The 27,852-nt window shown below is 43.1% G+C and overlaps 1 protein-coding gene across 1 annotated transcript in view; it reads left to right on the forward strand.

The window, feature by feature from the left end:
• Positions 1–15,655: 15,655 nt before the first annotated feature.
• The window catches only part of smarcad1a (SWI/SNF-related, matrix-associated actin-dependent regulator of chromatin, subfamily a, containing DEAD/H box 1 a), a 49,955-nt gene continuing 37,758 nt past the window's right edge, over positions 15,656–27,852 (forward strand). The window contains exons 1-2 of the mRNA XM_060931905.1: positions 15,656–16,004; positions 16,187–16,283. Of these exons, the coding sequence (XP_060787888.1) occupies positions 15,866–16,004; positions 16,187–16,283 (236 nt within the window). The 5' untranslated portion in view covers positions 15,656–15,865. The remainder of the gene's footprint in view (positions 16,005–16,186; positions 16,284–27,852) is intronic.

Below are 27,852 nucleotides of genomic sequence, written 5' to 3' on the forward strand. Positions count from 1 at the left end.
TTATCTCTAGCCACTTTATCCTGTTCTACAGGGTCGCAGGCAAGCTGGAGCCTATCCCAGCTGACTACAGGCGAAAGGCAGGGTACACCCTGGACAAGTCGCCAGGTCATCACAGGGCTGACACATAGACACAGACAACCATTCACACTCACACCTACGGTCAATTTAGAGTCATCAGTTAACCTAACCTGCATGTCTTTGGACTGTGGGGGAAACCGGAGCACCTGGAGGAAACCCACGCGGACACGGGAAGAACATGCAAACTCTGCACAGAAAGGCCCTCGTCGGCCACGGGGTCGAACCCGGACCTTCTTGCTGTGAGGTGACAGCACTAACCACAACACCACCGTGCCACCCCATTATCAAGTATCTCATCTCATCTCATTATCTCTAGCCACTTTATCCTGTTCTACAGGGTCGCAGGCAAGCTGGAGCCTATCCCAGCTGACTACGGGCGAAAGGCGGGGTACACCCTGGACAAGTCGCCAGGTCATCACAGGGCTGACACACAGACACAGACAACCATTCACACTCACATTCACACCTACGGTCAATTTAGAGTCACCAGTTAACCTAACCTGCATGTCTTTGGACTGTGGGGGAAACCGGAGCACCCGGAGGAAACCCACGCGGACACGGGGAGAACATGCAAACTCCACACAGAAAGGCCCTCGCCAGCCCCGGGGCTCGAACCCAGGACCTTCTTGCTGTGAGGTGACAGCACTAACCACTACACCACCGTGCCACCCCATTATCAAGTATTATTATGTATATTATGTATTATCTATTAATAGTGTGTGTGTGTGTGTGTGTGTGTGTGTGTGTGTGTGTGTGTGTGTGTGTGAACATGTATAGAGAGAGACATTAAATGTCCTCATTACATTCATCATCAGATGAGTCTGAATGGTCCATGAAAAATGGTCTTCGTGACCTGAGGCTTCCAGCAGGCCACAAGTTGATAGCTGGGGCGAGATCAACTTCTTTCCAATCGCGTGAACGTTTCTAAACAGCAGCTCCATCCTCTCCAGCTCAGCCAACTTCATGACAGCCAGGGACTTGAAAGCAATGCTGTCCTGTAGTGAACCAGCCGTCTTCGCCTGTTTTGATGTTATAGTATACCGATGTGTGCATTTGACTTTTCATGGTCCTTTATAGTTTCGAGTTTAAAATTACTGGTGCCTGTCTTTGCCAGACTTTCTACAGTCTTCACAGTACATGGTATTTTCGGTTTTGCTATGAACTAGCCAATCTCACCCGAACTTCCATTTGTCATTCAACTGTCTTATCTTCCTATTAGCGTCTTGTTCATCTCCATGGCCCTAGCCAGCTATGAGGTCCCCGAGGGCCGGACCTCGGCCGTTTTTAAGAGCTGAAAATACATTTGTACGCTAAATATTCAACTGGATAAAAAAAATAAAGAATAACATTAAAATGTCTCCATAAAAAGTGCATTGTTAAATATGTTAAACGCTGATTCTGTCTTCTGTGTCTGTTTCGCGCTCACGGCTCTGAGACCAAGAACACAAAAGCGAATGAGAGCGCAACTCGGGGGAGGAACGCAGTGCAGGAGACGCGGGTTTCCATGGTAACCATCAGTGCACTTTCATCAAGCTGTTAAATTTACATTTTCGAAGCAGCGCAGTTGTACCCTGCCTTGTTTGTGATTTTAAAAATAAATAATTCGATAAGCCAAAGCAATAGAGGGGAAAGTTTCAACTTATGTTTGTCTTGGATAACTTTGCCTAAAACATGGTGGTGTATACTGATTTTTTTCCCAGAATTTTTTTTGGTGTGTCGGTGTAATGGATGCCAGATTGTTAATGTATCTTAGTTCCATAGGCTACATGGTTAGGGTATCTTTTGTCCTCATTGCTTGGGCCAGATCAAACCATTAAACAAGCTTAAATTATTCTTACTCTTGCCACATACATGATTTTTGTTTTTCAAAACTGATGATATTCAGTTCAAACACCATTAAAAGTAATTTCAGGAATAGATCTCTTGTGTGACGTGTAATTCACCCCTCTCATTTAAATATGGCGAACATTTTTCGGCACGCACTTTGTGCATCACGGACCTCGGTGATTTTAAAATGCTGCTCCGGCCCTGCTCATCTCTGCCCCTTTTTTCCTGAGCAGCAGGGTTTGAAACTCCAGCTATATGCTGCCACATAGCGCGCTTGTTAGTCGTCAGCAACTTTGTTGCTTCGTTCATTAACTGCAGGTTACCGTATCACTGATTTTATCTGAGACGTTAAAGTACGTTCTCAACAATTCTAACATGTCAGAATGTTTATACAGCTGCTCATGGGAGTTGTAGGCGCGTAATATTACATTGCAATGCGTTTATTATATCAGATGCCTTCAGAGAAAACTACAATTAAAATATATTGTCATACCACAGAATAAATCACCTGCCAAAGTGGCTAGTGGGACTAAAGTCATTACCCGCCAAAGCCGAATTTTACCCGCATTTGGCGGGTGGGCGGGTGCTAATGTAAAGCCCTGGTCCTCAGCCATAAAAACATTATTGTAAGAGTCCAGAGCATCCTCCAGGTGTGACTTTCAACTGTCAACATGAGGCTGTCCTCCACAGGAGCGATGTGATGGGACTCCAACCAGACACAGAGCACCAGGATGGATCAGGGAGATCTATCAAATTGCCCAAGTGTTCCCACTCCCTGCATGAGTGGACTTCATAAGGTATAAATCATTGTCTAGTACAAGGAAATTGATAGATAGATAGATGAGCAGCTGCGTATGCTCGCTTAAAAGGAGCTGAGCCCAGAGCGCAGGATCATCTCCGGTAGTGCATCTACAGCAGTTGAAAGTTTAGAGCTTTGCTCAAAGGTCCAACAGTGATAGTCATTGGCCTAATAACTGATGCTGTATGTAGTGTATGTGATCTATCATCTCAGATTCATGTTTTGACCTCAAGCCCAAATATCTTCAGTGTATAGCAGAAACAAAAGACTTGCTCTTGTCATTCTAATACTTTTGGAAGAGACTGTACATGTAGTGCCTGAACTTTTAGGGTAAGCTTTTAGGGTAAGCTTTACAATCACAGATATGGAGCACCTCAGTGGGATGCCTTCAAAGAGCACAACAGAAATGCAGTGTGCAAGTCCTGGAGTGTGGCCAGTCCAGGACAGCCTGCACCTATGAGGTCAGACTGTGGATCACCAGCACCAGTGACAGGCGCTAAACTAGTCATGGCGCCATTCAAAAGATGGCACTGGCCCAAATATGGTTGGATAGTACAGTGCATAAACACTGAATGCTCTCTTTAACATTACAACTGTTTTCCCCTGTGGGGACATGCAAGGATTTTATTAGTAGCTTTCATGAGGGATTTGGATAAGCCACTGCTCACCATAGCACTCCACAGCATATGGTATGTTCTGGCTAACACGATGAATCACAAACAAGCAGGTTATTATGGCCTCAGTAGATGAAGTACCGTGCCAATATGTACACTTAGTGCTTACTGCAGACACACTGATGATGCCCGAGTAAACCCTTACAATGGCACATGTATGGCCCATGGCATGTACTGTAGCTATTTTTAGACCAGCACTGGAGCATCCAATCTGCAGAATTTTAAAGTTTGAGTGATTGCACTTCACTTCTAGTGGTGAGTGATCTATGGGTGAGCACCACCTTATTTTCTGGGGCCTTTCGAGCTTGTTGACAAAAAAGCACTGTTTAGGAGGTACAGGTTTTGTAATTACGAATCCAGCACAGCTAAAAGTATTGTGTATATGCAGTTTTAGGTCACTGCGTCCCAGTTTATTTGATAGGGACAGTGCACATTCATGAACAACAGTATAAAGTACATAATGTAAATATACCAGTGTTAGGATAATTGCTCATTTTCATCCATAGTCCCTAGGCAGGTAACATAAAACAGAATGAGATACAAATACACATACAACACTACACTAATTAAGGAAAAATGCAGCATCACTATTCACAAATCCAGGACAGTAACAGAACCAACAAAAACAAACAATACAATAGACAATTATGCAATATGCAATACACAATACAACAGTGGTTCTCAACCTTTTGGGGGTCCTGGATCCTCTGCATATTTTTGATCGACCCTGAGGACACCCCCCCACCCACCCACCCACCCACCCACCCGATCTGGAGGCTAGGGTGCAATTTGATAGAAACAGCAGAAACTGCATTTTAAATTGCATTATGGCATTTATTCACTCTATTCACAACACAACAGCATAGTTTCCAGAAATATGTAACAAAACAGGATATTTATGGCATAAATATCCTATCTGCATAAATTTTATGCAGCATCTTCTGAACATCATGTAACAAAACAGAACTTTTATATAGTAGCTTTCAGAAATATGAATGTAATGAAACAGATTTCATCTTCTGAACATTATGTAACAAAACAGAACTTTTATATAGTAGCTTTCAGAAATATGAATGTAATGAAACAGATTTCATCTTCTTAACATTATGTAACAAAACAGAACTTTTATATAGTAGCTTTCAGAAATATGAATGTACTGAAACAGATTTTTTATGCACTCTTCAAGAACAAAAACAAACATAAGTATGAAATCTCAATGAATATAATATATAATTAAGCAATAATATAATATAATAATTATGTAATTAAGTCTTGGTTTTATCTGTAGAGGCAGATGGTGTGTGTGTGTGTGTGTGTGTGTGTGTGTGTGTGTGTGTGTGTGTGTTATCAAAGCAAAGCATCCTCACTTCTGTTTTTGTGTCACTTGGGTGTGGTGTAGTGAGGTGTGCTGTGTAACTGTTAGTGAGACACTTGCACTTGTCTGCCACTCATGAGTTTCTGTAACCTGGGTTGAATAGTGGCAACAGCTGTAATGATACTTCTCTCCAGTTGAAGTCTGTTCCTGTGTTTGGTCTTTATGTGTGTCAGAGCTGAGAAAGTGACCTCACACAAGTATGTCGACCCAAATGGCTGCAACTGGTAGAGAGCCTCTTTTGCAAGCTCTGGGTACTCCTTCTCCACACAGCACCAAAACTGTGTCAGCGATGTCTCTGAAAACTTCAGTCTGAAGCCACTGTCTGAAGACAGGTCAATGAGGCTCTCATGGAGTTGCTCTGGTGCTGTATCCATGCTGCTGTGCATGAACGGTCTGCGTATCCAGTCAAGTCTAGTACACATGTCCTCAATATCTGGGAAGTAGGATTCAAACTCAGCTGTCAGTTTGGCCAGGTGCATTTTTACAGTTTTCAAAATGTTCTGCTTCATGTTCTGTTTCATGTCAGCTATCCAAGAGTTAAGCTGAGAGAAATTACTGACATCCCCCTTTTCACACCTTCTCAACCAGAGGTCAGTTTTCCTCATGAATGCTGAAACTTTATCATACATCTGAAGAACAGTTTTGTCATTACCTTGCAAGCTTGTGCTCAACTCATTCAGACGGCCAAAAACATCAGTGAGGTAAGCCAGGTGAGCCAACCAGGTCTGGTCTTCAAGTTGAGCAGCCAGAGGATGTCCATGCTCTGAGAGGAAATCGTGCACCTGCTCTCTCAGTTCAAATAGTCTCTGTAGTGCTTTCCCCCTTGATAGCCAACATACGTCTGTATGTAGCAGCAGCTGATGATGGTCACTGCCCATTTCCTCGCACAGCTTGTGGAACAGTCTTGAATTGAGAGCTCATGATTTAATGAAGTTAATCACTTTCACAGCGTCTGTCAAAACACTGTCCAGTTCTGGGCTCATGCGTTTGGAAGCCAATGCTTGTCTGTGAATTATGCAGTGCTTGCCTTGGATATCGGGGTTTACCTGCCTGATGCGAGAGACAAGTCCGCGGTGCCGACCTGTCATAGACGCTGCCCCGTCTGTGCATACATGCGAGCAGCGCTTCCAGTCCAACTCGTGCTCCGTGAAAAAACAATCAATCAAATTAAAAATGTCCTCACCCGTGTTTTTTTCGGGTAGTGGCTTGCAGAAGACGATGTGTTCAACTATATCGTTGACTGTGTCATCTTTGAAACGAGCAAACATGACCAACTGGGCTTCTCCATTCACGTCAGTAGACTCGTCTAACTGTACTGCAAAAGATCCCGCTCCTTTCAGTTTGTTGGTCACCTGCTGAACAATGTCACCAGCCATTTCATCCACCCTGCGGCATATAGTGTCGTTAGACAGCGCTACTGACCGGATTGCATCCGTGGCTTTTTTATCCACCATGGTTTCAGCTAGGATAGCTGCAGCTGGTGCAATTAGCTCCTCGGCAATCATGTACGGCTTTTTAGCTTTGGCGACAAGCAAAGCTACCTGGTAAGAAGCTTGGAGGGAAGTTGCTGAAGTCTGACTTGCGGCGTGCATGTGATTTTGCGCCCCCTTGAACTCGGACAATTTTCGCGTGAAAAAGTCAGCAGTCTTGCCCACTGACGATTGATGCCTGGTGCTCAGATGCCGCTGCATGTGTGCCGGTTTCATGGCATGGTTAGAAAGCACCTCTCCACATAAAAAACACAGAGGCTGCTGAGGGTCCGAATCAGTTGCAGTAAATCCCAACATGATGTATTCTTCTTTATACAATCTCTTTTTGCTCTCTGTTTTCTTTTTCTTTTCCGATGGCCCAGAGTCTGCTTCGTCCGAAACAAGCGGTCTCTTTTTTAATTTGAGCCACCTCTCCATCTTGTCAAGTTCAAACGTCTTCTCTTTTTCTTCTTCTTCTTCGTCGTGTAACTGTGCTTATCATCTGCTTCGTTTGTAACATTAGCTTAATTTTGAGCGCCAACCGGAACCTTGCAAGTTAATGAGTTTTACCACATCAGCTTCCTGCAAATATTTTATATATCTTATATTTTATATATTATACAACTCTGTAGTTTAGCTAGATAAAGGTCTCAGTCACATTTAAACAAAATTTTTATTTTTTTTAAAGATATTTTATTTTCACGGACCCCTTGCAATTACACCACGGACCACTAGGGGTCCGCGGACCCCCGGTTGTTGCGACATGAATAGAGACAAGAACAACAGCAAGGTACATGATACACAAATCCAGTCTCAGACAGAATAGACTTTAAAAATAAAAAAAAAAACTACACACACACACACACAAAGGAAATATACAGAACCTTTATTTTTAAATAAATTTCTGAGTGGATAGTATCTCCATCCTTGACTCTTGTATGCTGCATAAATGGGAATAAAAATATATATTTTTGAGAGTTAAAATCGACCGCAAAGTTGGCATTCGAGCTGCCCCGCTGAGCCAGCCAGCCCCGAGTGCATGACGTCACAGCAGGAACCGGTTTTAAGGCCAAGGCCTTTGACAGCTATATATCAAAGTCATCACTGGCGTAAAGTATACCCCCGCAGCCCCCGCCAGGCGGGGGGGCCGACCGCTAGGGGGCGCCCGTTGCCCGATGTGATTCAATGCACGAAAAAGTCCGATGAAACATGAAAATAATAAACACAACAATGAAGCGTACCAGAGAAAAAAGTGGTGCTCAAAAGCGGCAAATCAAAAAGAAAAAAGAAGAATTTACATCCACACTGCCCAAAATTTCATCCGTTTTTGGGAGAGTTAGGCCTTATCCTCCAGTTCATGATGTGCTAACCACTCTAAAAAATCTCATCTCATCTCATTATCTCTAGCCGCTTTATCCTTCTACAGGGTCGCAGGCACGCTGGAGCCTATCCCAGCTGACTACGGGTGAAAGGCGGCGTACACCCTGGACAAGTCGCCAGGTCATCACAGGGCTGACACATAGACACAGACAACCATTCACACTCACATTCACACCTACGGTCAATTTAGAGTCACCAGTTAACCTAACCTGCATGTCTTTGGACTGTGGGGGAAACCGGAGCACCCGGAGGAAACCCACGCGGGCACGGGGAGAACATGCAACCTCAACACAGAAAGGCCCTCGCCGGCCCCGGGGCTCGAACCCAGGACCTTCTTGCTGTGAGGCGACAGCGCTAACCACTACACCACCGTGCCGCCCACTCTAAAAAATAAATGACCTTATTTACGCAAAAAAATTGTGGCAACAATTTCCACGTAATTTTCTTATGTAAATCTTACGTTTGTTTTCCAAATATCCTTTACTATAATATTTTATGTAAAGCTTACGAATGTTTTTTACATACATTTTTCTAGCTTTCTGAATGTTAATGAATCCTTTAAAATTATGTTTTTTCTACTAATCTTTCCCTGTTCTCAAACCTAACATGCTTCAAATTTTTTCAACATGAATTTATAATAACAATACAGTAATGTAATAACATGACACGATGACATGACATGATGATTCGGTGACAGCTCTTGCTCTTTGGCTTCAATTCTTTCGATTCAGTCAGAGAACTTGAGTGCTGGGCCTAACGTTAGTTCATGCCAAATGCACATGTCTACTCATCTCATTATCTCTAGCCGCTTTATCCTTCTACAGGGTCGCAGGCAAGCTGGAGCCTATCCCAGCTGACTACGGGCAAAAGGCGGCGTACACCCTGGACAAGTCGCTAGGTCATCACAGGGCTGACACATAGACACAGACAACCATTCACACTCACGGTCAATTTAGAGTCACCAGTTAACCTAACCTGCATGTCTTTGGACTGTGGGGGAAACCGGAGCACCCAGAAGAAACCCACGCGGACAACATGCAACCTCAACACAGAAGGGCCCTCGCCGGCCCCGGGGCTCGAACCCAGGACCTTCTTGCTGTGAGGCGACAGCGCTAACCACTACACCACCGTGCCGCCCACTCTAAAAAATAAATGACCTTATTTACGCAAAAAAATTGTGGCAACAATTTCCACGTAATTTTCTTATGTAAATCTTACGTTTGTTTTCCAAATATCCTTTACTATAATATTTTATGTAAAGCTTACGAATGTTTTTTACATACATTTTTCTAGCTTTCTGAATGTTAATGAATCCTTTAAAATTATGTTTTTTCTACTAATCTTTCCCTGTTCTCAAACCTAACATGCTTCAAATTTTTTCAACATGAATTTATAATAACAATACAGTAATGTAATAACATGACACGATGACATGACATGATGATTCGGTGACAGCTCTTGCTCTTTGGCTTCAATTCTTTCGATTCAGTCAGAGAACTTGAGTGCTGGGCCTAACGTTAGTTCATGCCAAATGCGCATGTCTACTCATCTCATTATCTCTAGCCGCTTTATCCTTCTACAGGGTCGCAGGCAAGCTGGAGCCTATCCCAGCTGACTACGGGCGAAAGGCGGCGTACACCCTGGACAAGTCGCTAGGTCATCACAGGGCTGACACATAGACACAGACAACCATTCACACTCACGGTCAATTTAGAGTCACCAGTTAACCTAACCTGCATGTCTTTGGACTGTGGGGGAAACCGGAGCACCCAGAAGAAACCCACGCGGACAACATGCAACCTCAACACAGAAGGGCCCTCGCCGGCCCCGGGGCTCGAACCCAGGACCTTCTTGCTGTGAGGCGACAGCGCTAACCACTACACCACCGTGCCGCCCCGCACTACTGATTACATATAAATTTAGGATACATTTCACCGGATACTTAACATTCTGCATATAACTTGCAAGGAATTTAATGATAAATAACGTGTGTCGTTCCAAGTATGTTTTACATAATAAAATTAGGCAACTGAGTGTAGTTTATGTAATATTATAGTGAAGCTGACAGAATGTTGTAATTTTATGTATACTATACACATTTAACTATAGCTTATTTACAACACCCCAAAGTAATTTTTTACAGTGCAGGTAGGGCCGGGGGCGGGGGGGACTAGTGCAGTTAAAACGAGGCTAATGAGTGAATAAGTACCTGATTTAAAATGGGATTTGAATCAAAGTTACTTTTTATTATCTTTCTTCTCAATAATTCAATGTTTCTTTTTCTTGAATATTGTTCTCCATGACCACCAGCCATCATCCAACACATTGATCCAAGATAGGTTGGTTGTGTAAAATAGTTTAAAAAAAAAAAACTGCACACAAGGTAGCGTAATTTTCTTTAATTTCCGCCAGATTGTTTTATTATTGTGCTGCATTTCATTTTTACTCAGTAGGCCTTTTCAGGCCTGGTTCCACTGTAATTGAATAAGATACCTAGGTCAAAATTTACTTGAGTAAAATTAAAATTACTCATTTTTATATTACTCATAAAACTTCTCATAACAGTAACGTGAGTAAATGTTAGTTGCTTGCACCCCTGTGTTTGACAGATTTATTCTTTATGCAAACTTTTACTTAAACTTATGATGTATTTTATTTAACCATACTCTGGCTTTTAAAACAGTTTCATTTTTATTTTCTTAAACCTTATTGAACCTTATGTAATTATCATTATTAATGTTACTGTTATCGTTACTGCTTACTGAGCTGTATGAACTGTGAGCTTTGTCACGTCATACACCATTTTTATTGTTAGATTTATTTGTAATAAATGGATAGCCTACTCTGCTGGTGTACTGAATATGAATGAATTAACAAAACATCTAGGCCTATGGGTTAGGCAGTCCTATACGTGTTTAAATGGGCCTGGGCTGTCAGGGGCTGAGCCCTGGCACTTTTTTCACACTTTTCAGCAATCAAAAGAGAGATATACAGAGAGAGAGTGAGAGGGAGAGAGAGAGGAGGCCGTGGCAGGGTGGCCTTGGGGGGGGGAGGGGGCCCACACTTTTAGTAGCTGCAGGGGGGCCCCAAATACTTGCGTTACGCCAGTGAAAGTCATATAAATAAAAATTTATAGTGCAAGTAAGAAATACCATTACGGACTTGCTCAACTAAGACTGATTTGACTTCATTGATTGTGGGTTGAGTCTCATTAAAACATGATAGGTGTTATAACTTATGCAACATACATGTACATGCATGCATTTTCACTGGTAAAACATAAAAGGCTAATTAAAAAATCAGATGAACTGAGACAATCACTTCCTGAACAAATTAAATAATCTTATACCGGTAACTTAAATACACAATACAAGTTACATGTATTAATCTAAATGCAGGTAAACAACGAGTGTTGTTTTTGTTGTTTTGTATCCAAACGAGAGTCTCAGCTTACCTGTCTGTGTTCTCGCTTCTTGTGGCCGATTGTTTTGAAACAATCTGACTTTCAGTTGTTTGTTCAGTTCTCCGTTCATTCGCTTCTTCCACGTAAAGGTGAGATATTGCTGCTGAGGTAAGCATATCCAGCGGAGAAATCAGATGGCTGGTTCACTCTTTCTCCATTTTCTCCATACTGTGTATTCCGCCATTACTGCTCGGCTCAGGCAATTACTAAAACCCAGAACAGGACAGGACGTCACCGGTTTTAGCAACAACCGCGGGGAGGTCACTGTCTGAGTGATAATATGTCTCGTTCCATCCCGGGTTTTAGCAACAACCCTTGGCTCACGCTGGGAGAACTGGTGCAACTGAACTTACTTTCCCTTTCTGGGGGCGCCATGGCTCAGGTGGCTAAGGCGCCATACCATAAATCTGGGTTCGATTCCGACCCGAGGTCATTTCCCGATCCCTCCCTCCCTCTCTCTCTCTCCCACTCATTTCCTGTCCTGTCTCTACACTGTCCTATCCAATAAAGGTGGAAAAAGCCCCAAAAAATATCTTTAAAAAAAACAACTTTCCCTTTCTTGTAGTTTTATTTAATTGTTGGTACTGCACCCTCTTTCAATACGGACTTATAGCCAATACGCCTCAACAGATCAGAGGTCTCGTACAAGTCTTCAGTAAAATGTGCAGAGCAGAGGAGATACCACTTCGTAGGCACCCAATGTGTCCGTGAACTTCTCGCAAAACGCGTCCAAATCTTTGCAGTTTGAACATTCTTGGGCCATGAATGCAACATAAATCCACCTTCTGTCATGTTGCTGCACCCGCCAGCAACACATCTACGTGGCATGGTGATAAATTAGCTCAAAATGGAGGATCAGAGTTGTAGTCAGCTCTGTGTTTTAGTATAGCGGAAATGGTGATGAGACCAATAGACTTCCTGCTGTGACGTTACGGACGTCAAGGTCATTCACTCAGTCCGCTACCTATATGAATCACTTTAATCATAAAAATTACTATATTAGATTTATTGTTAACGCTTAAAACTATGCCTATGCCATTCTTGAGGTCTCAAGGCATTTATAAACAAAAGTGAAGTCATGGTTCTGCGTATTTCCTTTAAACACAAAGTTCTGTATTTCAGCACCCACAAGAAACTCACTTGTCATGCTCAGGCTTAAGGCACCTCATGCCATAAGACCCAAATTGGGCATTTGAGTGCCCATCATCCTCCTTGTTAAGTGGGCCTTAGACTGTGCTCCTTCGTTGCCCCTCCCAGCACATTTTACTATAGTCCTAAGGTAAGTCCTCTTCCTAATGACATATATTACATAGGTGATTAATAGGGGTGAAAGAGAATGCTAGTTATGTATGTAACTGTGATTCTGTGAACCCTGGATAACTGTCAGAGCTCTTTGTAATTTGGAACGGCACTGGCTTGGTGAGAAGGCTCCAGGAAAACATGGCTATATGATAGCAGTCATGGTGGTTATCTGGGGTTCCTAGACCCTAGGATCAGTAACTAGTGTTTAGCTAAAACAACACATTTTAACAGAATTTTAGTAAACATAGGTTTCAGGGATAAACCAGCAAATCTGAAATTGAATTTAAAAGCAAAACTTATTAAAATACCTGGACAATGAGGCTACAAGACTAAATGGACTAAATGAGGATACAAGTCAAACACAACAGAAAAACAAGCAAGAACAAAATACTAGTGGCTAACAGAGCAATCGAGAATATCCTGAGACATGAGAATTGTTGGCTCTTCTGTCTGTTTTTAGAAGGACAGAAAAAGAGTTTGCTGTTTTAAAACATGTATTAATTGCATAAATGCTGAACAGTATTTAAGAATCTATAGATGCAGCAGACTCCGTGCATGTGGGCAGGAACAAATCTGCTCCAAATCACAACTTGCTTATAAACCTTGCAAATCACTACTTTTACACATATTTAAGTTGTCGTTATCTGAACTTTCAAGTATGACACTTATTTCACAACAATTATGTAATTTAAAGAGTCTCTTTAAAACACTATGTGTAAATTAAGGCGGCCTGTTTGTAGCAGTCAGTGTTCTTATTTTGTTTTATGCAACAATATTTAAGAAAAATATTTTTTAAGTATTGTTATTAAGGTTATATTTGCTTCAAAACTTGATAATATCTGGTACAGACAAGCTAACAACAATTAACTACAGTACATGAAAAATAAAATCATAGAACAACAGGATTAACATTTCATGATACCTAAATTGATTTTGACTGATTATTTTTACTGAAAGAATACTTTTGCATATATATATATATATATATATATATATATATATATATATATATATATATATATATATATATATATATAAACACTGCTTGCCAGCTTCCATAGTGCTGAAGGAGAAAGCTTGTTCCCTGTATCTTAGAAACACAGGCAGTCCAAAGCAAAGTGCCTCAATCAGGACTTTGGAATGAAAGTCTGTCACCTAGTGGACACACTACTACTTTTTCCTACTTTCCTCTGCATATACTCGTGTCAAAACTAGTAACAGTAAATAAAATTCAATTGATTGACCTTCAGTTTTCCATAAGGCAAACCTAAAAAGCATTCCTTGTTATGTCTAGTACCTGCCCTATGATACAATTTAGAAGAAGAAGAAGAAGACTTTATTTGTCACATACGGTATATATTACTACTTCTTCTCCTTTCAGCTGCTCCTGTTTGTTCGGGGTCGCCACAGTGGACCTGTTCCGTATATATGATTTGGCATAGGTTTTAACACTGGATGCCCTTCCTGATGCCACCCTCCCCAATTTATCAGGGCTTGGGGCCAGCACGAAGTATGCACTGTCCTGTAAAAAAAACGAGTGGCTGGGTATTTTTACCTGATCTGCATGTCTTTGGACTGTGAGGGAAACCAGAGCACCCGGAGGAAACCCACGCAGACACGGGGAGAACCTGCAAACTCCACACAGAAAGGCCCCCGTTGGCCGCTGGGCTCAAACCCAGAACTTTCTTGCTTTGAGGTGACAGTGCTAACCACTGCAACACCTTGTCACCCCCATTACATATACATATATTTTACAGGACAGCAAAATTATTTTCTTTGCATATCCCAGACTGTCAGGAATTTAGTGTCAGAGCACAGGGTCAGCAATGACCCCTAGAGCAGAGATGGTTAAGGGCCTTGTTCAAGGGCTCAACAGTGGCAGCGCTGGGGTTTGAACCCCCAACCCCCTGATCAGTAACCCAGAGCCTTAAATAAGTACTGAGCCACTAGACTGGGCAATAGCCAGCTTATCTTCAGATCAACTGTCAACCTGTCATAGAGGTAAGACATGAGACTCATTTGTCTAAGCAGTCAGAGGCAGGCCTACTGAGAAGGGGATGTCATCACCATGGCTTATAGGCAGGCTGGACACGCAGCTCCTACCATGATATACTTACTCTGCAAGATGTGTCTGCTCCTCCAGGGCATCACTTCATACAGCACCACTCACATATTGCTGTGAGGTGACAGTGCAACACCGCCACTGCAACACCGCCACCTGCACACATTTCCATTTAGTCTCAATATGTCTCATTATCTCATTATCTCTAGCCGCTTTATCCTGTTCTACAGGGTCACAGGCAAGCTGGAGCCTATCCCAGCTGACTACGGGCGAAGGGGGGGTACACCCTGGACAAGTCGCCAGGTCATCACAGGGCTGACACAGAGACAAACAACTATTCACACCCACATTCACACCTACGGTCAATTTTAGAGCCACCAATTAGCCTAACCTGCATGTCTTTGGACTGTGGAGGAAACTGGAGCACCTGGAGGAAACCCACGCAGACGCGAGGAGAACATGCAAACTCCACCCAGAAAGGCCCTCGCCGGCCACGGGGCACGAACCCGGACCTTCTTGCTGTGAGGCGACAGCGCTAACCACTACACCACCGTGCCGCCCGTCTAAATATGTGTTGGCTCCTAATTACAGTGCAAATTTAACGTGATTTTCTTGGGCGTAATTCAACCGTACCGTGTTCCAGACTAACTGAAAAAAATCCACAAAGTTTTCAAGCAGTTCCTTTTTTCTATAAACACTTGTTTCAAAATTATTGGTACCCTTGCAATTAATAATCAATTATCTTCCTTTTATGTCTCGAAATTTTTGTATGCCGGGGCGGCACGGTGGTGTAGTGTCGACCCACAGCAAGAAGTTTCTGGGTTCTAGCCCAGTGGCCAGCGAGGGCCTGGAGTCTGCGTGGGTTTCCTCCGGGTGCTCCGGTTTCCCCCACAGTCCAAGGACATGCAGGTTAGGCTAATTGGTGGCTCTAAATTGACCGTAGGTGTGAATGGTTGTGTGTCTCGATGTGTCAGCCCTGTGATAACCTGGCCACTTGTCCAGGGTGTACCCTGCCTCTCGCCCAGAGTCAGCTGGGATCGGCTCCAGCTTGCCTGCGACCCTGTAGGACAGGATAAGTGGCTACAGATAATGGAATTTTTGTATGCGTGAACAATCTGGCAACCTTCATTGTCACGTTTTCCTGCTGTGAGTGAAGTCATTGTTTCTATTGGCTCGTGTGACGTGCCGGTACGAGGAAGTGACGCAGTCTTACTAGTGGCGGGAAATAATTGCACCGATACAGCCGGGTATTTAGTTTTGTCACTCGTTTGTGATATGGATAAGGCATTCGTGACATCTTTTCTACTTGATTAAAAATCTTGAAGTGCTTCCTACGGACGCCAGAGTGGTGTTATTTACCCGAAACATAAACCTGTGTTCAGGCTTTACCAGCCGTTTAGCTCACTAGTCGCTCAAAATCTCTACTGTATATAGCGATGAGTTTGTTTAACCTTGAAAGGTTCCGTTATCAAAAAGACAAGACGGTTGAAAATGGCTCGTCGTCGGTCAGTTCACCCAAACAAGAGCAGCGCAGACTGGTGAATAACTGTAGCTCGGATAAAGAGAATTCCCCGGGTAAGAGTTGACCGAGGCGGTGATGGAGCTCGCGTCTCATTCACTTCCACTCCTCTGTGTAGCGGAGTGTTAGCATCTGCGTAGCTCGTAGCGGCTGTTTTGAGTGATGCCCGTGATCATTTCCTTGTGAGATTCCAGCACAGTGTTGTGGAATAAGCTTTTATTTCTGTTTGTATCCGCAGAAGCCCGGGTGAAACCCGATGACAGACGAGGAAGAGGGAAAACGCCACGCCATGCACTGGAGGATGTGTCCTCTGATGATGAAGCCTCTAAGGCAAGGTGAGTTGATCTAACATGCTACACTCTCTAAACCCTTGTGGTGTTTTAAGGATCAAAAATGACCCGCTAATATGTTTAACAGCAGGGGGAAAAAATCCCTAAAATATATTTTTTCAGCTTGAAATTTACCTAACATTACCTAGGCTATATTCATATTTCCATGACGGCTGTAACAACTAGGGTGCAAAGATTGTCTGTCTTAGGGGCCCATTTTGCCTGATAGCTACAGAGGTTTCATTCAGAAATGAAGTAGGGGGTGGAACATTGCATGTGATACCTGGGCCCCATGCAGCGGGGGAGAGTGCCAGAGGGGGCCTCTCCCTCTATCTGAGGAGTCTGGGGGGCCTTCCCCAGCAAATTTTCAATTTTTAGATGCTCTATGGGGGGTGGTGTAGTGGTTAGTACTGTTGCCTCACAGCAAGAAGGTTCTGGGTTTGAGCCCAGTGGCCGGCGAGGGCCTTTCTGTGTGGAGTTTGCATGTTCTCCCCGTGTCTGTGTGAGTTTCCTCCGGGTGCTCCGGTTTCCCCCACAGTCCAAAGACATGCAGGTTAGGTCAATTGGTGGCTCTAAATTGACCGTAGGTGTGAATGGTTGTTTGTCTGTGTGTCAGCCCTGTGATGACCTGGCGACTTGTCCAGGGTGTACCCTGCCTCTCGCCCATAGTCAGCTGGGATAGGCTCCAGCTTGCCTGCGACCCTGTAGAACAGGATAAGCAGCTATACAGATAATGGATGGATGGATAGATGCTCTATGGTGCATTCTAGGCCCCATTTTCACTGCTGATAATGACCGTTTTTATTGCTATTTTATGGGTGTTTATCAGTTTGTGCATGAAACTGAGTGTATGGCCTAACATAATCCAAATGCAATTGGAATATCAGCCAATCAAACATGAATTGTTAACTAAACCTGTGTTGTTGAAATAAATAAATTTAGCATTAAACTAACCTGCAGGGAGGAAAAAAGGCTTAATTTATATTTATTAATATAACGCTATGTCACTAAAGCATACTTCATATACATATGCTCCAGATCAAACCTGAAAACTAGAAGTAGCATGATTAAAGCAGGGAAGGCTGTTCAGAAGGGGCAGGCTCTGTTCAGAGAACATATGTATAGCAGCTACTGCAGCTGTTCTCTATTCATCATGACTATTGACTGACCAAAAAAAACCCCACCTTACTACTGACTGACTAGCAAAAAAAAAAAGGCACTTAACAAGGAGACACAAATCAACGTCCATTCCCAGCACCAGCAGATTTGGAATCCAGTTCTGAGCAACAAGTATCCTCATTTTCATTTACCTTAACCTAGCAACACTGCCAACAGTACTGTCATGAACAACATGATCCGGCACTCAGTGTTTCCTGACAGTCTATCTCCAAAATTATACTGGAAAAAAATGAAATTACAGTGGTGCTTGAAAGTTTGTGAACCCTTTAGAGTTTTCTATATTTCTGAATAAATATGACTTAAAACATCATCAGGTTTTCACACAAGTCCTAAAAGTAGATAAAGAGAACCCAGTTAAACAAATGAGACAAAAATATTATACTTGGTCATTTATCTACTGAGGAAAATAATCCAATATTACATATCTCTGAGTGGCAAAAGTATGTGAACCTCTCGGATTAGCAGTTAATTTGAAGGTGAAATTGGAGTCAGGGGTTTTCAATCAATTGGGATGGCAATCAGGTGTGAGTGGGCACCCTGTTTTATTTAAAGAACAGGGATCGATCAAAGTCTGATCTTCACAACACAGGTTTGTGGAAATGTATCATGGCATGAACAAAGGAGGTTTCTGAGGACCTCAGAAAAAGCGTTGTTGATGCTCATCAGGCTAGAAAAGGTTACAAAACCATCTGTAAAGAGTTTGGACTCCACCAATCCACAGTCAGACAGATTGTGTACAAATGGAGGAAATTCAAGACCATTGTTACCCTCCCCAGGAGTGGTCGACCAACAACGATCACTCCAAGAGTAAGGCATGTAATAGTCAGCGTGGTCACAAAGGACCCCAGGGTAACTTCTAAGCAACTGAAGGCCTCTCTCACATTGGCTAATGTTAATGTTCATGAGTCCACCATCAGGAGAACACTGAATAACAGTGGTCTGCATGGCAGAGTTGCAAGGAGAAAGCCACTGCTCTCCAAAAAACATTGCTGGTTGTCTGCAGTTTGCTAAAGATCATGTGGACAAGCCAGAAGGCTATTGGAAAAATGTTCTGTGGATGGATGAGACCAAAATAGAATTTTGGTTTAAATGAGAAGCATTATGTTTGCAGAAAGGAAACCACTGCATTCCAGCATAAGAACCTTATCCCAGCTGTGAAACATGGTGGTGGTAGTATCATGGTTTGGGCCTGTTTTGCTGCATCTGGGCCAGGACGGCTTGCCATCATTGATGGAACAATGAATTCTGAATTATACCAGTGAATTCTAAAGGAAAATGTCAGGACATCTGTCCATGAACTGAATCTCAAGAGAAGGTGGGTCATGCAGCAAGACAACGACCCTAAGCACACAAGTCGTTCTACCAAAGAATGGTTAAAGAAGAATAAAGTTCATGTTTTGGAATGGCCAAGTCAAAGTCCTGACCTTAATCCAATCAAAATGTTGTGGAAGGACCTGAAGTGAGCAGTTCATGTGAGGAAACCCACCAACATCCCAGAGTTGAAGCTGTTTTGTTCAGAGGAATGGGCTAAGGCCCTGTCCACACGGCAACGGATTCAGGTGACTCCGATACAATTGCTTATCGTTTAGGCCTGGCGTCCACACGGCACCGGCGTTTTGGGTGCCCAAAACGCAATCTTTTTGAGAACGGGTTCCAGAGTGGAAAGATCTGGCAACGTTGCCGTTGTGAAGTCGTCTGGATGAGTAGAATGGATTTGTTTATGATGATGTCACAACCACATGACTGAGTGCTTCACGCCGGGTAGAAGTGTAACGAACTCGATGCGAGTTGTCAACAAATCCTATAACTTGGTTCATGAAACGCGCTTACAAAATATTTTCACTGTGAATATTTATTGTGTAATGGTGCAAAGTGAGAGAGAGAGAGAGAGAGAGAGAGAGAATAGCCCTTAGGGCAGAGTCAATCCCGCCAGCAAAAATAGGAGAAAAAAAGGAGCGATCTCACCTCTTCATATGTTGGTTTAAGTCCTACAATACATTCCTCAAAAAGGGCGTAGAAGAGCAAATTAATCCATCAACGTGTAGCATTCAATTTATTCCGGACCATTAAAGACGCCGCCTTCCGCGTAGAATCATACGTCATCCTCGCCGCCATATTGGATAGGTCAAAGCGTAGAATAAAGCAGGGCTCGAAATTAACTTTTTTTCTTTGTGTCCCCCAGTGGTCCCGAATTCTGTGTTGTATTGTCCCGAATGGAAGCAATAGTGTCCCCATTTTTTTCCTCTCTGAAATAACCAGTGGTTAATATTATCATATGAAGTTACTATTATATTTGTAACTATGCGGTTTTGAACCCTTTATATCATTTTTACAATAAGTCACAAAACACAAGTGACACATGTCCTATACATCATCTACTTCAAAATTAGTTATTGCATTTTCAGTTTATTAAACTTTGGCGATCTCACTGTATGAATAGATACCCGTTTATTTAAAGGGGCCAACTAGCTCATTCAGAAAATGTTTCAACTCCCTACATCTGCAGTACACTTTAGTTGAAAATAAGACCCCTTTTATGTTCATTTCATCTACTTATACCTTGAATATCTGTTGGCATATATAAGGCCAACTTATCATTTTCACCATTACCGTTATCCATTTTTATGTAATATACCTGTTGCCCCATTCAGAGATGTTTTGAAAGCCATCAGCCATACCATCAATAGATGAAACGCCCTTGAGCAAGGCATCTACCCCAACATTGCTACAGGGACTGTAACACTGTAAAAAACCGTAAAGTCACTTTGGATAAAAGTGTCATATCATATAAGTGCAAACAAAGCAATGTAATGCAAGTTTTTTTTTATTGTAACCTTTAGTCATAGAAATCATTTACAGTGCTTAATTTCATTTTCTTTGACCTAGATAAATTTCCCGTTCATTTCTATGGAATTATTTGAAAAACTACACACATTTTCAAACATCCGCTGCTCTGGCATGCTTTCACCTAGAGACATGATTCAAACTTTAAAACGTAGAGAAACTTCTCCTCTGTGGATCTGGCATTCAACTTTTTGCTAGGTTCTATACTTTTGGCTCAGACCCAGCTCAAACACCATGTGGGTTCCTGGAGAAAATCCGGCTTTATAATGGGTGTCTATTGCGTTACACACCAGTGGAGCTCGTTAAGTTAGAGTGTAGAGAGCTTGGAAAAATAGCTCAAACTTTCTCATTTAAACTGTGTTTTCAGCCCCAATTTTCACTCTACACACAATTTTCTCAAAAGTAGTAGCCACACTTGTCCTGATTCACACAATGTGTCTACCTACACGATAGGACTTGCAGTTTTTGAATGAGAAGCCTGAAAGTGAGGAGAGGACAGCCGCGCAGCCCCATAGACTCACATTATAAACGTGGCTGCGCTTTGACTGTTAAATCAGAAAAGTCACTCATTTTTAACTCACTGTAGTGACCTCAATTTTTACACTACAGACAAAAAAAAAAGTACATCAGTGTGTTCAGGAGACCCTTGTGGCACTCAATGTGAAATAATTTTGTGAATATCTCCTTCCGTTTTCGTGTAAACCCCCGTTGTTTGGAGGGAGCGCTCTGACGGAAAGCTGCCCTTTTTGTGTGCCCCTCCCCCACCCGCGCGCTGAGCAGAGAGAGACAAAAATACAGTCCAGCTCAGCTCCGGCAACTGTGACTGCTACGCGCACTGCATCACTCTCACGATTTCCCCCGGGGGAATTGTCGTCTCTAGATCTATTTTTTTCCATTGTCCCGGGATTGTCCCAGATATGATAATTTTGTGTCCCGATGACATTTTTTATGGTCCCCGGGACGTCGGGACACCGTTAGTTTCGAGCGCTGGAATAAAGATTAGCTGCGTTTAACTGTACCAACAGGTTTGCCATCCAAACGAGATCACATGGGATTACCTTTCACAGGTGAGACTGGAAGAATACTTTTCATTGTATTTGGTCATTATAATGTAATTTTACGAACAGATTTTCCTGACTTTGTGGCTGATATGAAGTCTCGCGCATAATAGTTTATGCGCATGCATCCTTACTACTTCTATTGTTCTGGTGTCTCCGAAGGGACCGTCTTACAGCGCCCCTAGAGGTGTGGCATGTGTATTGCATCGTTTTCAGCAAGCGTTGCGTTGCCATATGGACCTGATATTTTACTGATTGTTGCCCATTTGGACGCGATATATTTTTAAATAACATCTCGTTGCTGTTGTCGTGTGGATGTAGCCTAAAATTCCTCCAGGCTGGTGTGCAGAACTGATCAGCAGTTACCGGAAACGTTTAGTTGCAGTTATTGCTGCACAAGGGGGTCACACCAGATACTGAAAGCAAAGGTTCACATACTTTTGCCACTCACAGATATGTAATATTGGATCATTTTCCTCAATAAATAAATGACCAGGTATATTTTTGTCTCATTTGTTTAACTGGGTTCTCTTTATCTACTTTTCAGACTTGTGTGAAAATCTGATGTTGTTTTAGGTCATATTTATGCAGAAATAGAGAAAATTCTAAAGGGTTCACAAACTTTCAAGCACCACTGTATGTCTTCACGGGTGTTCCTTTTTAAATTAACCTAGGCTTATTGGATAAGATGATATACACTACCGTTCAAAAGTTTGGGGTCACTTTGAAATTTCCTTATTTTTGAAAGAACAGCACTGTTCTTTTCAATGAAGATCACTTTAAACTAATCAGAAATACACTCTATACTTGCATTGCTAATGTGGTAAATGACTATTCTAGCTGCAAATGTCTGGTTTTTGGTGCAATATCTACAGTGGGACAAAAAAGTATTTAGTCAGCCACCAATTGTGCAAGTTCTCCCACTTAAAAAGATGAGAGACGCCTGTAATTTTCATCATAGGTACACTTCAACTATGAGAGACTGAATGGGGGGAAAGAATCCAGGAAATCACATTGTAGGATTTTTAATGAATTAATTGGTAAATTCCTCAGTAAAATAAGTATTTGGTCACCTACAAACAAGCAAAATTTCTGGCTCTCCCAGACCTGTAACAACTTCTTTAAGAGGCTCCTCTGTCCTCCACTCGTTATCTGTATTAATGGAACCTGTTTGAACTCGTTATCAGTATAAAAGACACCTGTCCACAACCTCAAACAGTCACACTCCAAACTCCACTATGGCCAAGACCAAAGAGCTGTCAAAGGACACCAGAAACAAAATTGTAGACCTGCACCAGGCTGGGAAGACTGAATCTGCAATAGGTAAGCAGCTTGGTGTGAAAAAATCAGCTGTGGGAGCAATTATTAAAAAATGGGAAGACATACAAGACCACTGATAATCTCCCTCGATCTAGGGCTCCACACAAGCTCTCACCCCGTAGGGTCAAAATGATCACAAGAACGGTGAGCAAAAATCCCAGAACCACACGGGGGGACCTAGTGAATGACCTGCAGGGAGCTGGGACCAAAGTAACAAAGGCTACCATCAGTAACACACTATGCTGCCAGGGACTCAAATCCTGCAGTGCCAGACGTGTCCCACTGCTTAAGCCAGTACATGTCCAGGCCCGTCTGAAGTTTGCTAGAGAGCATTTGGATGATCCAGAAGAGGATTGGGAGAATGTCATATGGTCAGATGAAACCAAAATAGAACTTTTTGGTAAAAACTCAACTTGTTGTGTTTGGAGGAGAAAGGATGCTGAGTTGCATCCAAAGAACACCATACCTACTGTGAAGCATGGGGGTGGAAACATCATGCTTTGGGGCTGTTTTTCTGCAAAGGGACCAGGATGACTGATCCGTGTAAAGGAAAGAATGAATGGGGCCATGTATCATGAGATTTTGAATGAAAACCTCCTTCCATCAGCAAGGGCTTTGAAGATGAAATGTGGCTGGGTCTTTCAGCATGACAATGATCCCAAACGCACCTCCCGGGCAATGAAGGAGTGGCTTCGTAAGAAGCATTTCAAGGTCCTGGAGTGGCCTAGCCAGTCTCCAGAGCTCAACCCCATAGAAAATCTTTGGAGGGAGTTGAAAGTCCGTGTTGCCCAGCGACAGCCCCAAAACATCACTGCTCTAGAGGAGATCTGCATGGAGGAATGGGCCAAAATACCAGCAACAGTGTGTGAAAACCTTGTGAAGACTTGCAGAAAACGTTTGACCTCTGTCATTGCCAACAAAGGGTATATAACAAAGTATTGAGGAACTTTTGTTATTGACCAAATACTTATTTTCCACCATAATTTGCAAATAAATTCTTTAAAAATCAGACAATGTGATTTTCTGGATTTTTTTTTTCTCATTTTGTCTCTCATAGTTGAAGTGTACCTATGATGAAAATTACAGGCCTCTCTCATCTTTTTAAGTGGGAGAACTTGCACAATTGGTGACTGACTAAATACTTTTTTGCCCCACTGTACATAGGTGTATAGAGGCCCATTTCCAGCAACTCTCACTCCAGTGTTCTAATGGTACAATGTGTTTGCTCATTGCCTCAGAAGGCTAATGGATGATTAGAAAACCCTTGTACAATCATGTTAGCACAGCTGAAAACAGTTTAGCTCTTTAGAGAAGCAATAAAACTGACCTTCCTTTGAGCAGATTGAGTTTCTGGAGCATCACATTTGTGGGGTCGATTAAATGCTCAAAATGGCCAGAAAATTGTCTTGACTATATTTTCTATTCATTTTACAACTTATGGTGGTAAATAAGTGTGACACTTCATGGAAAACACGAAATTGTCTGGGTGACCCCAAACTTTTGAACGGTAGTGGATCTTATCCAGATATCCTGTTTTTGTGTGCTACCACTGACGTCATTTCAAATGCCACCATTGGCCCTAGTTTTTAATTCACCACCTCACACACAGACCATCATGGTATGAGATGGTTATGGAAAACCTCAACAACTTCACCGAAGTTTGCGTTGGAAGACCAACTAAAAATTAATCATGTTCAAGATCCATGTTCGTTACTCTTCAAGAATAGTTATTTGTTTACTGATCTCTCCTCGTTTGGGCACCTTTTTTGCCAAACTTGGAAAGAGTCTGGACAAGGTTAGCTGGTCCTGTTGCCTTTTCATTTTGAACTGTAGTCAGTCAGAAGTGAGCTTTATGGTACCTCAACGTTGCCGTGATGAGCAGCCAATCAGCGTCAAGCTTTCATAGTGTAGCTGACATGATTGAAGGTCAAGGCCATAAAGCCGCTGCGAGTACACAGTGAAGTGTTAAAGGACGTGAAAATAACCACTGATAACCATGACAAAGAAAAGCTCTTGGAAAATAGGAAATCTGTTAGCATTGTTGGTCGAGGAACTTTGAAAAGTAACCAGGGCCAGGCTGGGGGAGGCAGAATTAGCACCTCCTCCTCTTGCCTGCTGCAGCGTCACAGGGAACAGAACAAGATTCAGTATCCTGAACAGCTTTCACAAGCACTGCAGAGGCTGCTGTGTGGCAGAGACGCTCTCTTCTTTGAATGTAGGGGGTCACAGGTGGCTTTCCCAGCTGCTCCAGGAACACCCTCCTCTTATTCTACTTATCGGGGATCCAGGTAGGGGCATGGGAAACAGCACATCTCATGGGACCTGGGGTCATCTTCATGGCTGCATGGTGGTGTAGTGGTTAGCACTGTTGCCTCACAGCAAGAAGGTTCTGGGTTCGAGCCCAGTGACCGATGGGGGCCTTTCTGCGTGGAGTTTGCATGTTCTCCCCATATCTGTGTGGGTTTGCTCTGGTTTCCCCCACAGTCCAAAGATATGCAGTTAGGTTAACATGGGGCAGCCATGGTCTGAGGTTGAGCTGAGGTGCCCTTGAGTAAGGGCACCTGACCCACAGCTGCCCACTGCACGCTGTAGCATCGCTGCCCACTGCTCTGGGTATGTGTGTGTGCTCATTGCTCACTTGTGTGTTTACTGCTTCAGATGGGTTGAATGCAGAGGTTAAATTTCACTGTGCATTTTTAGTCTGTGCTTGAGTGTACGTGTGACAAAGGTTTCTTGGCTTCTTCTTAAATTGTGTGCTGCCGTATGATGAGGAGGACCCTGTTGCTGTTCTTTAACAAAAATGTTGCATTTTGTGCTGGCCCTTAATGAAACCCCTGAGCTATAAAACCATTTTACTCCACAAAAACTACAGCCACACCACAGACACGCGCTCCAACATGTATGCATACTTCAACACACAATGAGAAACTAAGAATGAGCTACTGACTGATTCTCTCTCTCTCTCTCTCTCTCTCTCTCTCTCACACACACACATATATATATATATATATATATATATATATATATATATATATATATATATATATATAATCTTCCCTTCATGACCCCACACATGACTCATTTTCAGACAAAATAAAAAGAATTTCAGAAACAAACATTTCTTGAAAGCATTATTTACTATGCTTACACATCGGTGCTGCAGATTGCAGTACCCCAGTTCTCTTTTTGCTGAAATCATTAGTGCCTGTTTCAGTGCCCAGCAAGTTGCAGATCTGATTACTTCAGGTGTCCTGGAGGAAGATGACGACAATGATTTGGAAGAGGAAGCAATATCTGAACAATAAAATGGGGAAAACTACAACCCAGAGCATGATTCTTCATCTTAAGATGAAGAAGCAGCTCTCTCTCCCCCAGCCCCCGATAGACATTTTTGTCAAAGAACAGCAACAGGGTCCTCCTTATCATACGGCAGCACAAAATTTAAGAAGTCAAGAAACCTTTGTCACGCGTACACTCAAGCACAGACTTAAATGCACAGTGAAATTTAACCTCTGCATTCAACCCATCTGAAGCAGTAAACACACAAGTGAGCAATGAGCACACGCACACATACCCAGAGCAGTGGGCAGCGATGCTACAGCGTGCTGTTGGTCAGGTGCCCTTACTCAAGGGCACCTCAGCTCAACCTCAGACCATGGCTGCCCCATGTTAACCTAACTGCATATCTTTGGACTGTGGGGGAAACCGGAGCAAACCCACACAGATATGGGGAGAACATGCAAACCCCACGCAGAAAGGCCCCCATTGGCCACTGGGCTCGAACCCAGAACCTTCTTGCTGTGAGGCAACAGTGCTAACCACTACACCACGGTGCAGCCATGAAGATGACCCCAGGTCCCATGAGATGTGCTGTTTCCCATGCCCCTACCTGGATCCCCAATAAGTGGAATAAGAGGAGGGTGTTCCTGGAGCAGCTGGGAAAGCTGCCTGTGACCCCGTACGTTCAAAGAAGAGAGCGTCTCTGCCACACAGCAGCCTCTGCAGTGCTTGTGAAAGCTGTTCAGGATACTGAATCTTGTTCTGTTCCCTGTGATGATGCAGCTGGGGCAGGCAAGAGGAGGAGATGCTAATTCTGCCTCCCCCAAAAAGGACTGTAAAACAAATCGTGTGTTCTCGACGTGTGTGTGTGTGTGTGTGTGTGTGTGTGTGTGTGTGTGTGTGTATATATCACATCACACATCACATTATCTCTAGCCGCTTTATCCTTCTACAGGGTCGCAGGCAAGCTGGAGCCTATCCCAGCTGACTATGGGCGAAAGGCGGGGTACACCCTGGACAAGTCGCCAGGTCATCACAGGGCTGACACATAGACACAGACAACCATTCACACTCACATTCACACCTACGGTCAATTTAGAGTCACCAGTTAACCTAACCTGCATGTCTTTGGACTGTGGGGGAAACCGGAGCACCCGGAGGAAACCCACGCGGACACGGGGAGAACATGCAAACTCCGCACAGAAAGACCCTCGCCGGCCACGGGGCTCGAACCCAGGACATTCTTGCTGTGAGGCGACAGCGCTAACCACTACACCACCGTGCCGCCCCGTGTGTGTGTGTGTGTGTGTGTGTATATATATATATATTATTACACACACACACACAGGTGCTTGAAAGTTTGTGAACCCTTTAGAATTTTCTATATTTCTGCATAAACAGGGCTTTCCACAAGCGCCGGCTGCCGGCCATGCAGCTGACTACACAATTACGTAAGTCCAGCCGGCTACTTTAATGACTTATTTTTGTAGCCTACAGGCTCTAAATATTAATTTTCCATTTTAATAAAATTAAATGCTTATCTAACGGACTGACAATAATGTCAAACTGAACCGCACTCATTTAAGTTGTGATTCGCGCCGTTTGTACCGATAATAACCACAAATTCCTCGCCGACTTTGTTGATCAAGGGAGAGTAACTCATCCGTGTCCCCGACATGCGGTGTGTGTGTGCGCGCGCGCTCGGCGGAGGCAGTGGTGTGTCGGAGGCTACATCGGAGGGAACAGAAGCAGAGATGACATTTGTCTCCGGTAAACCAGTCTTCTCTCGTTCAATTACGTGCTGGCATCAAAAGACACCGTTGGTTGTAAATGAAACCAAACTGAGTCGTTGGAGTGTATTTTTATACACAAATGGAGAAATGTTTGCTGAGTGT

Source organism: Neoarius graeffei, chromosome 10, assembly GCF_027579695.1.
Source record: "Neoarius graeffei isolate fNeoGra1 chromosome 10, fNeoGra1.pri, whole genome shotgun sequence".
NCBI classification, from domain to species: domain Eukaryota; kingdom Metazoa; phylum Chordata; class Actinopteri; order Siluriformes; family Ariidae; genus Neoarius; species Neoarius graeffei.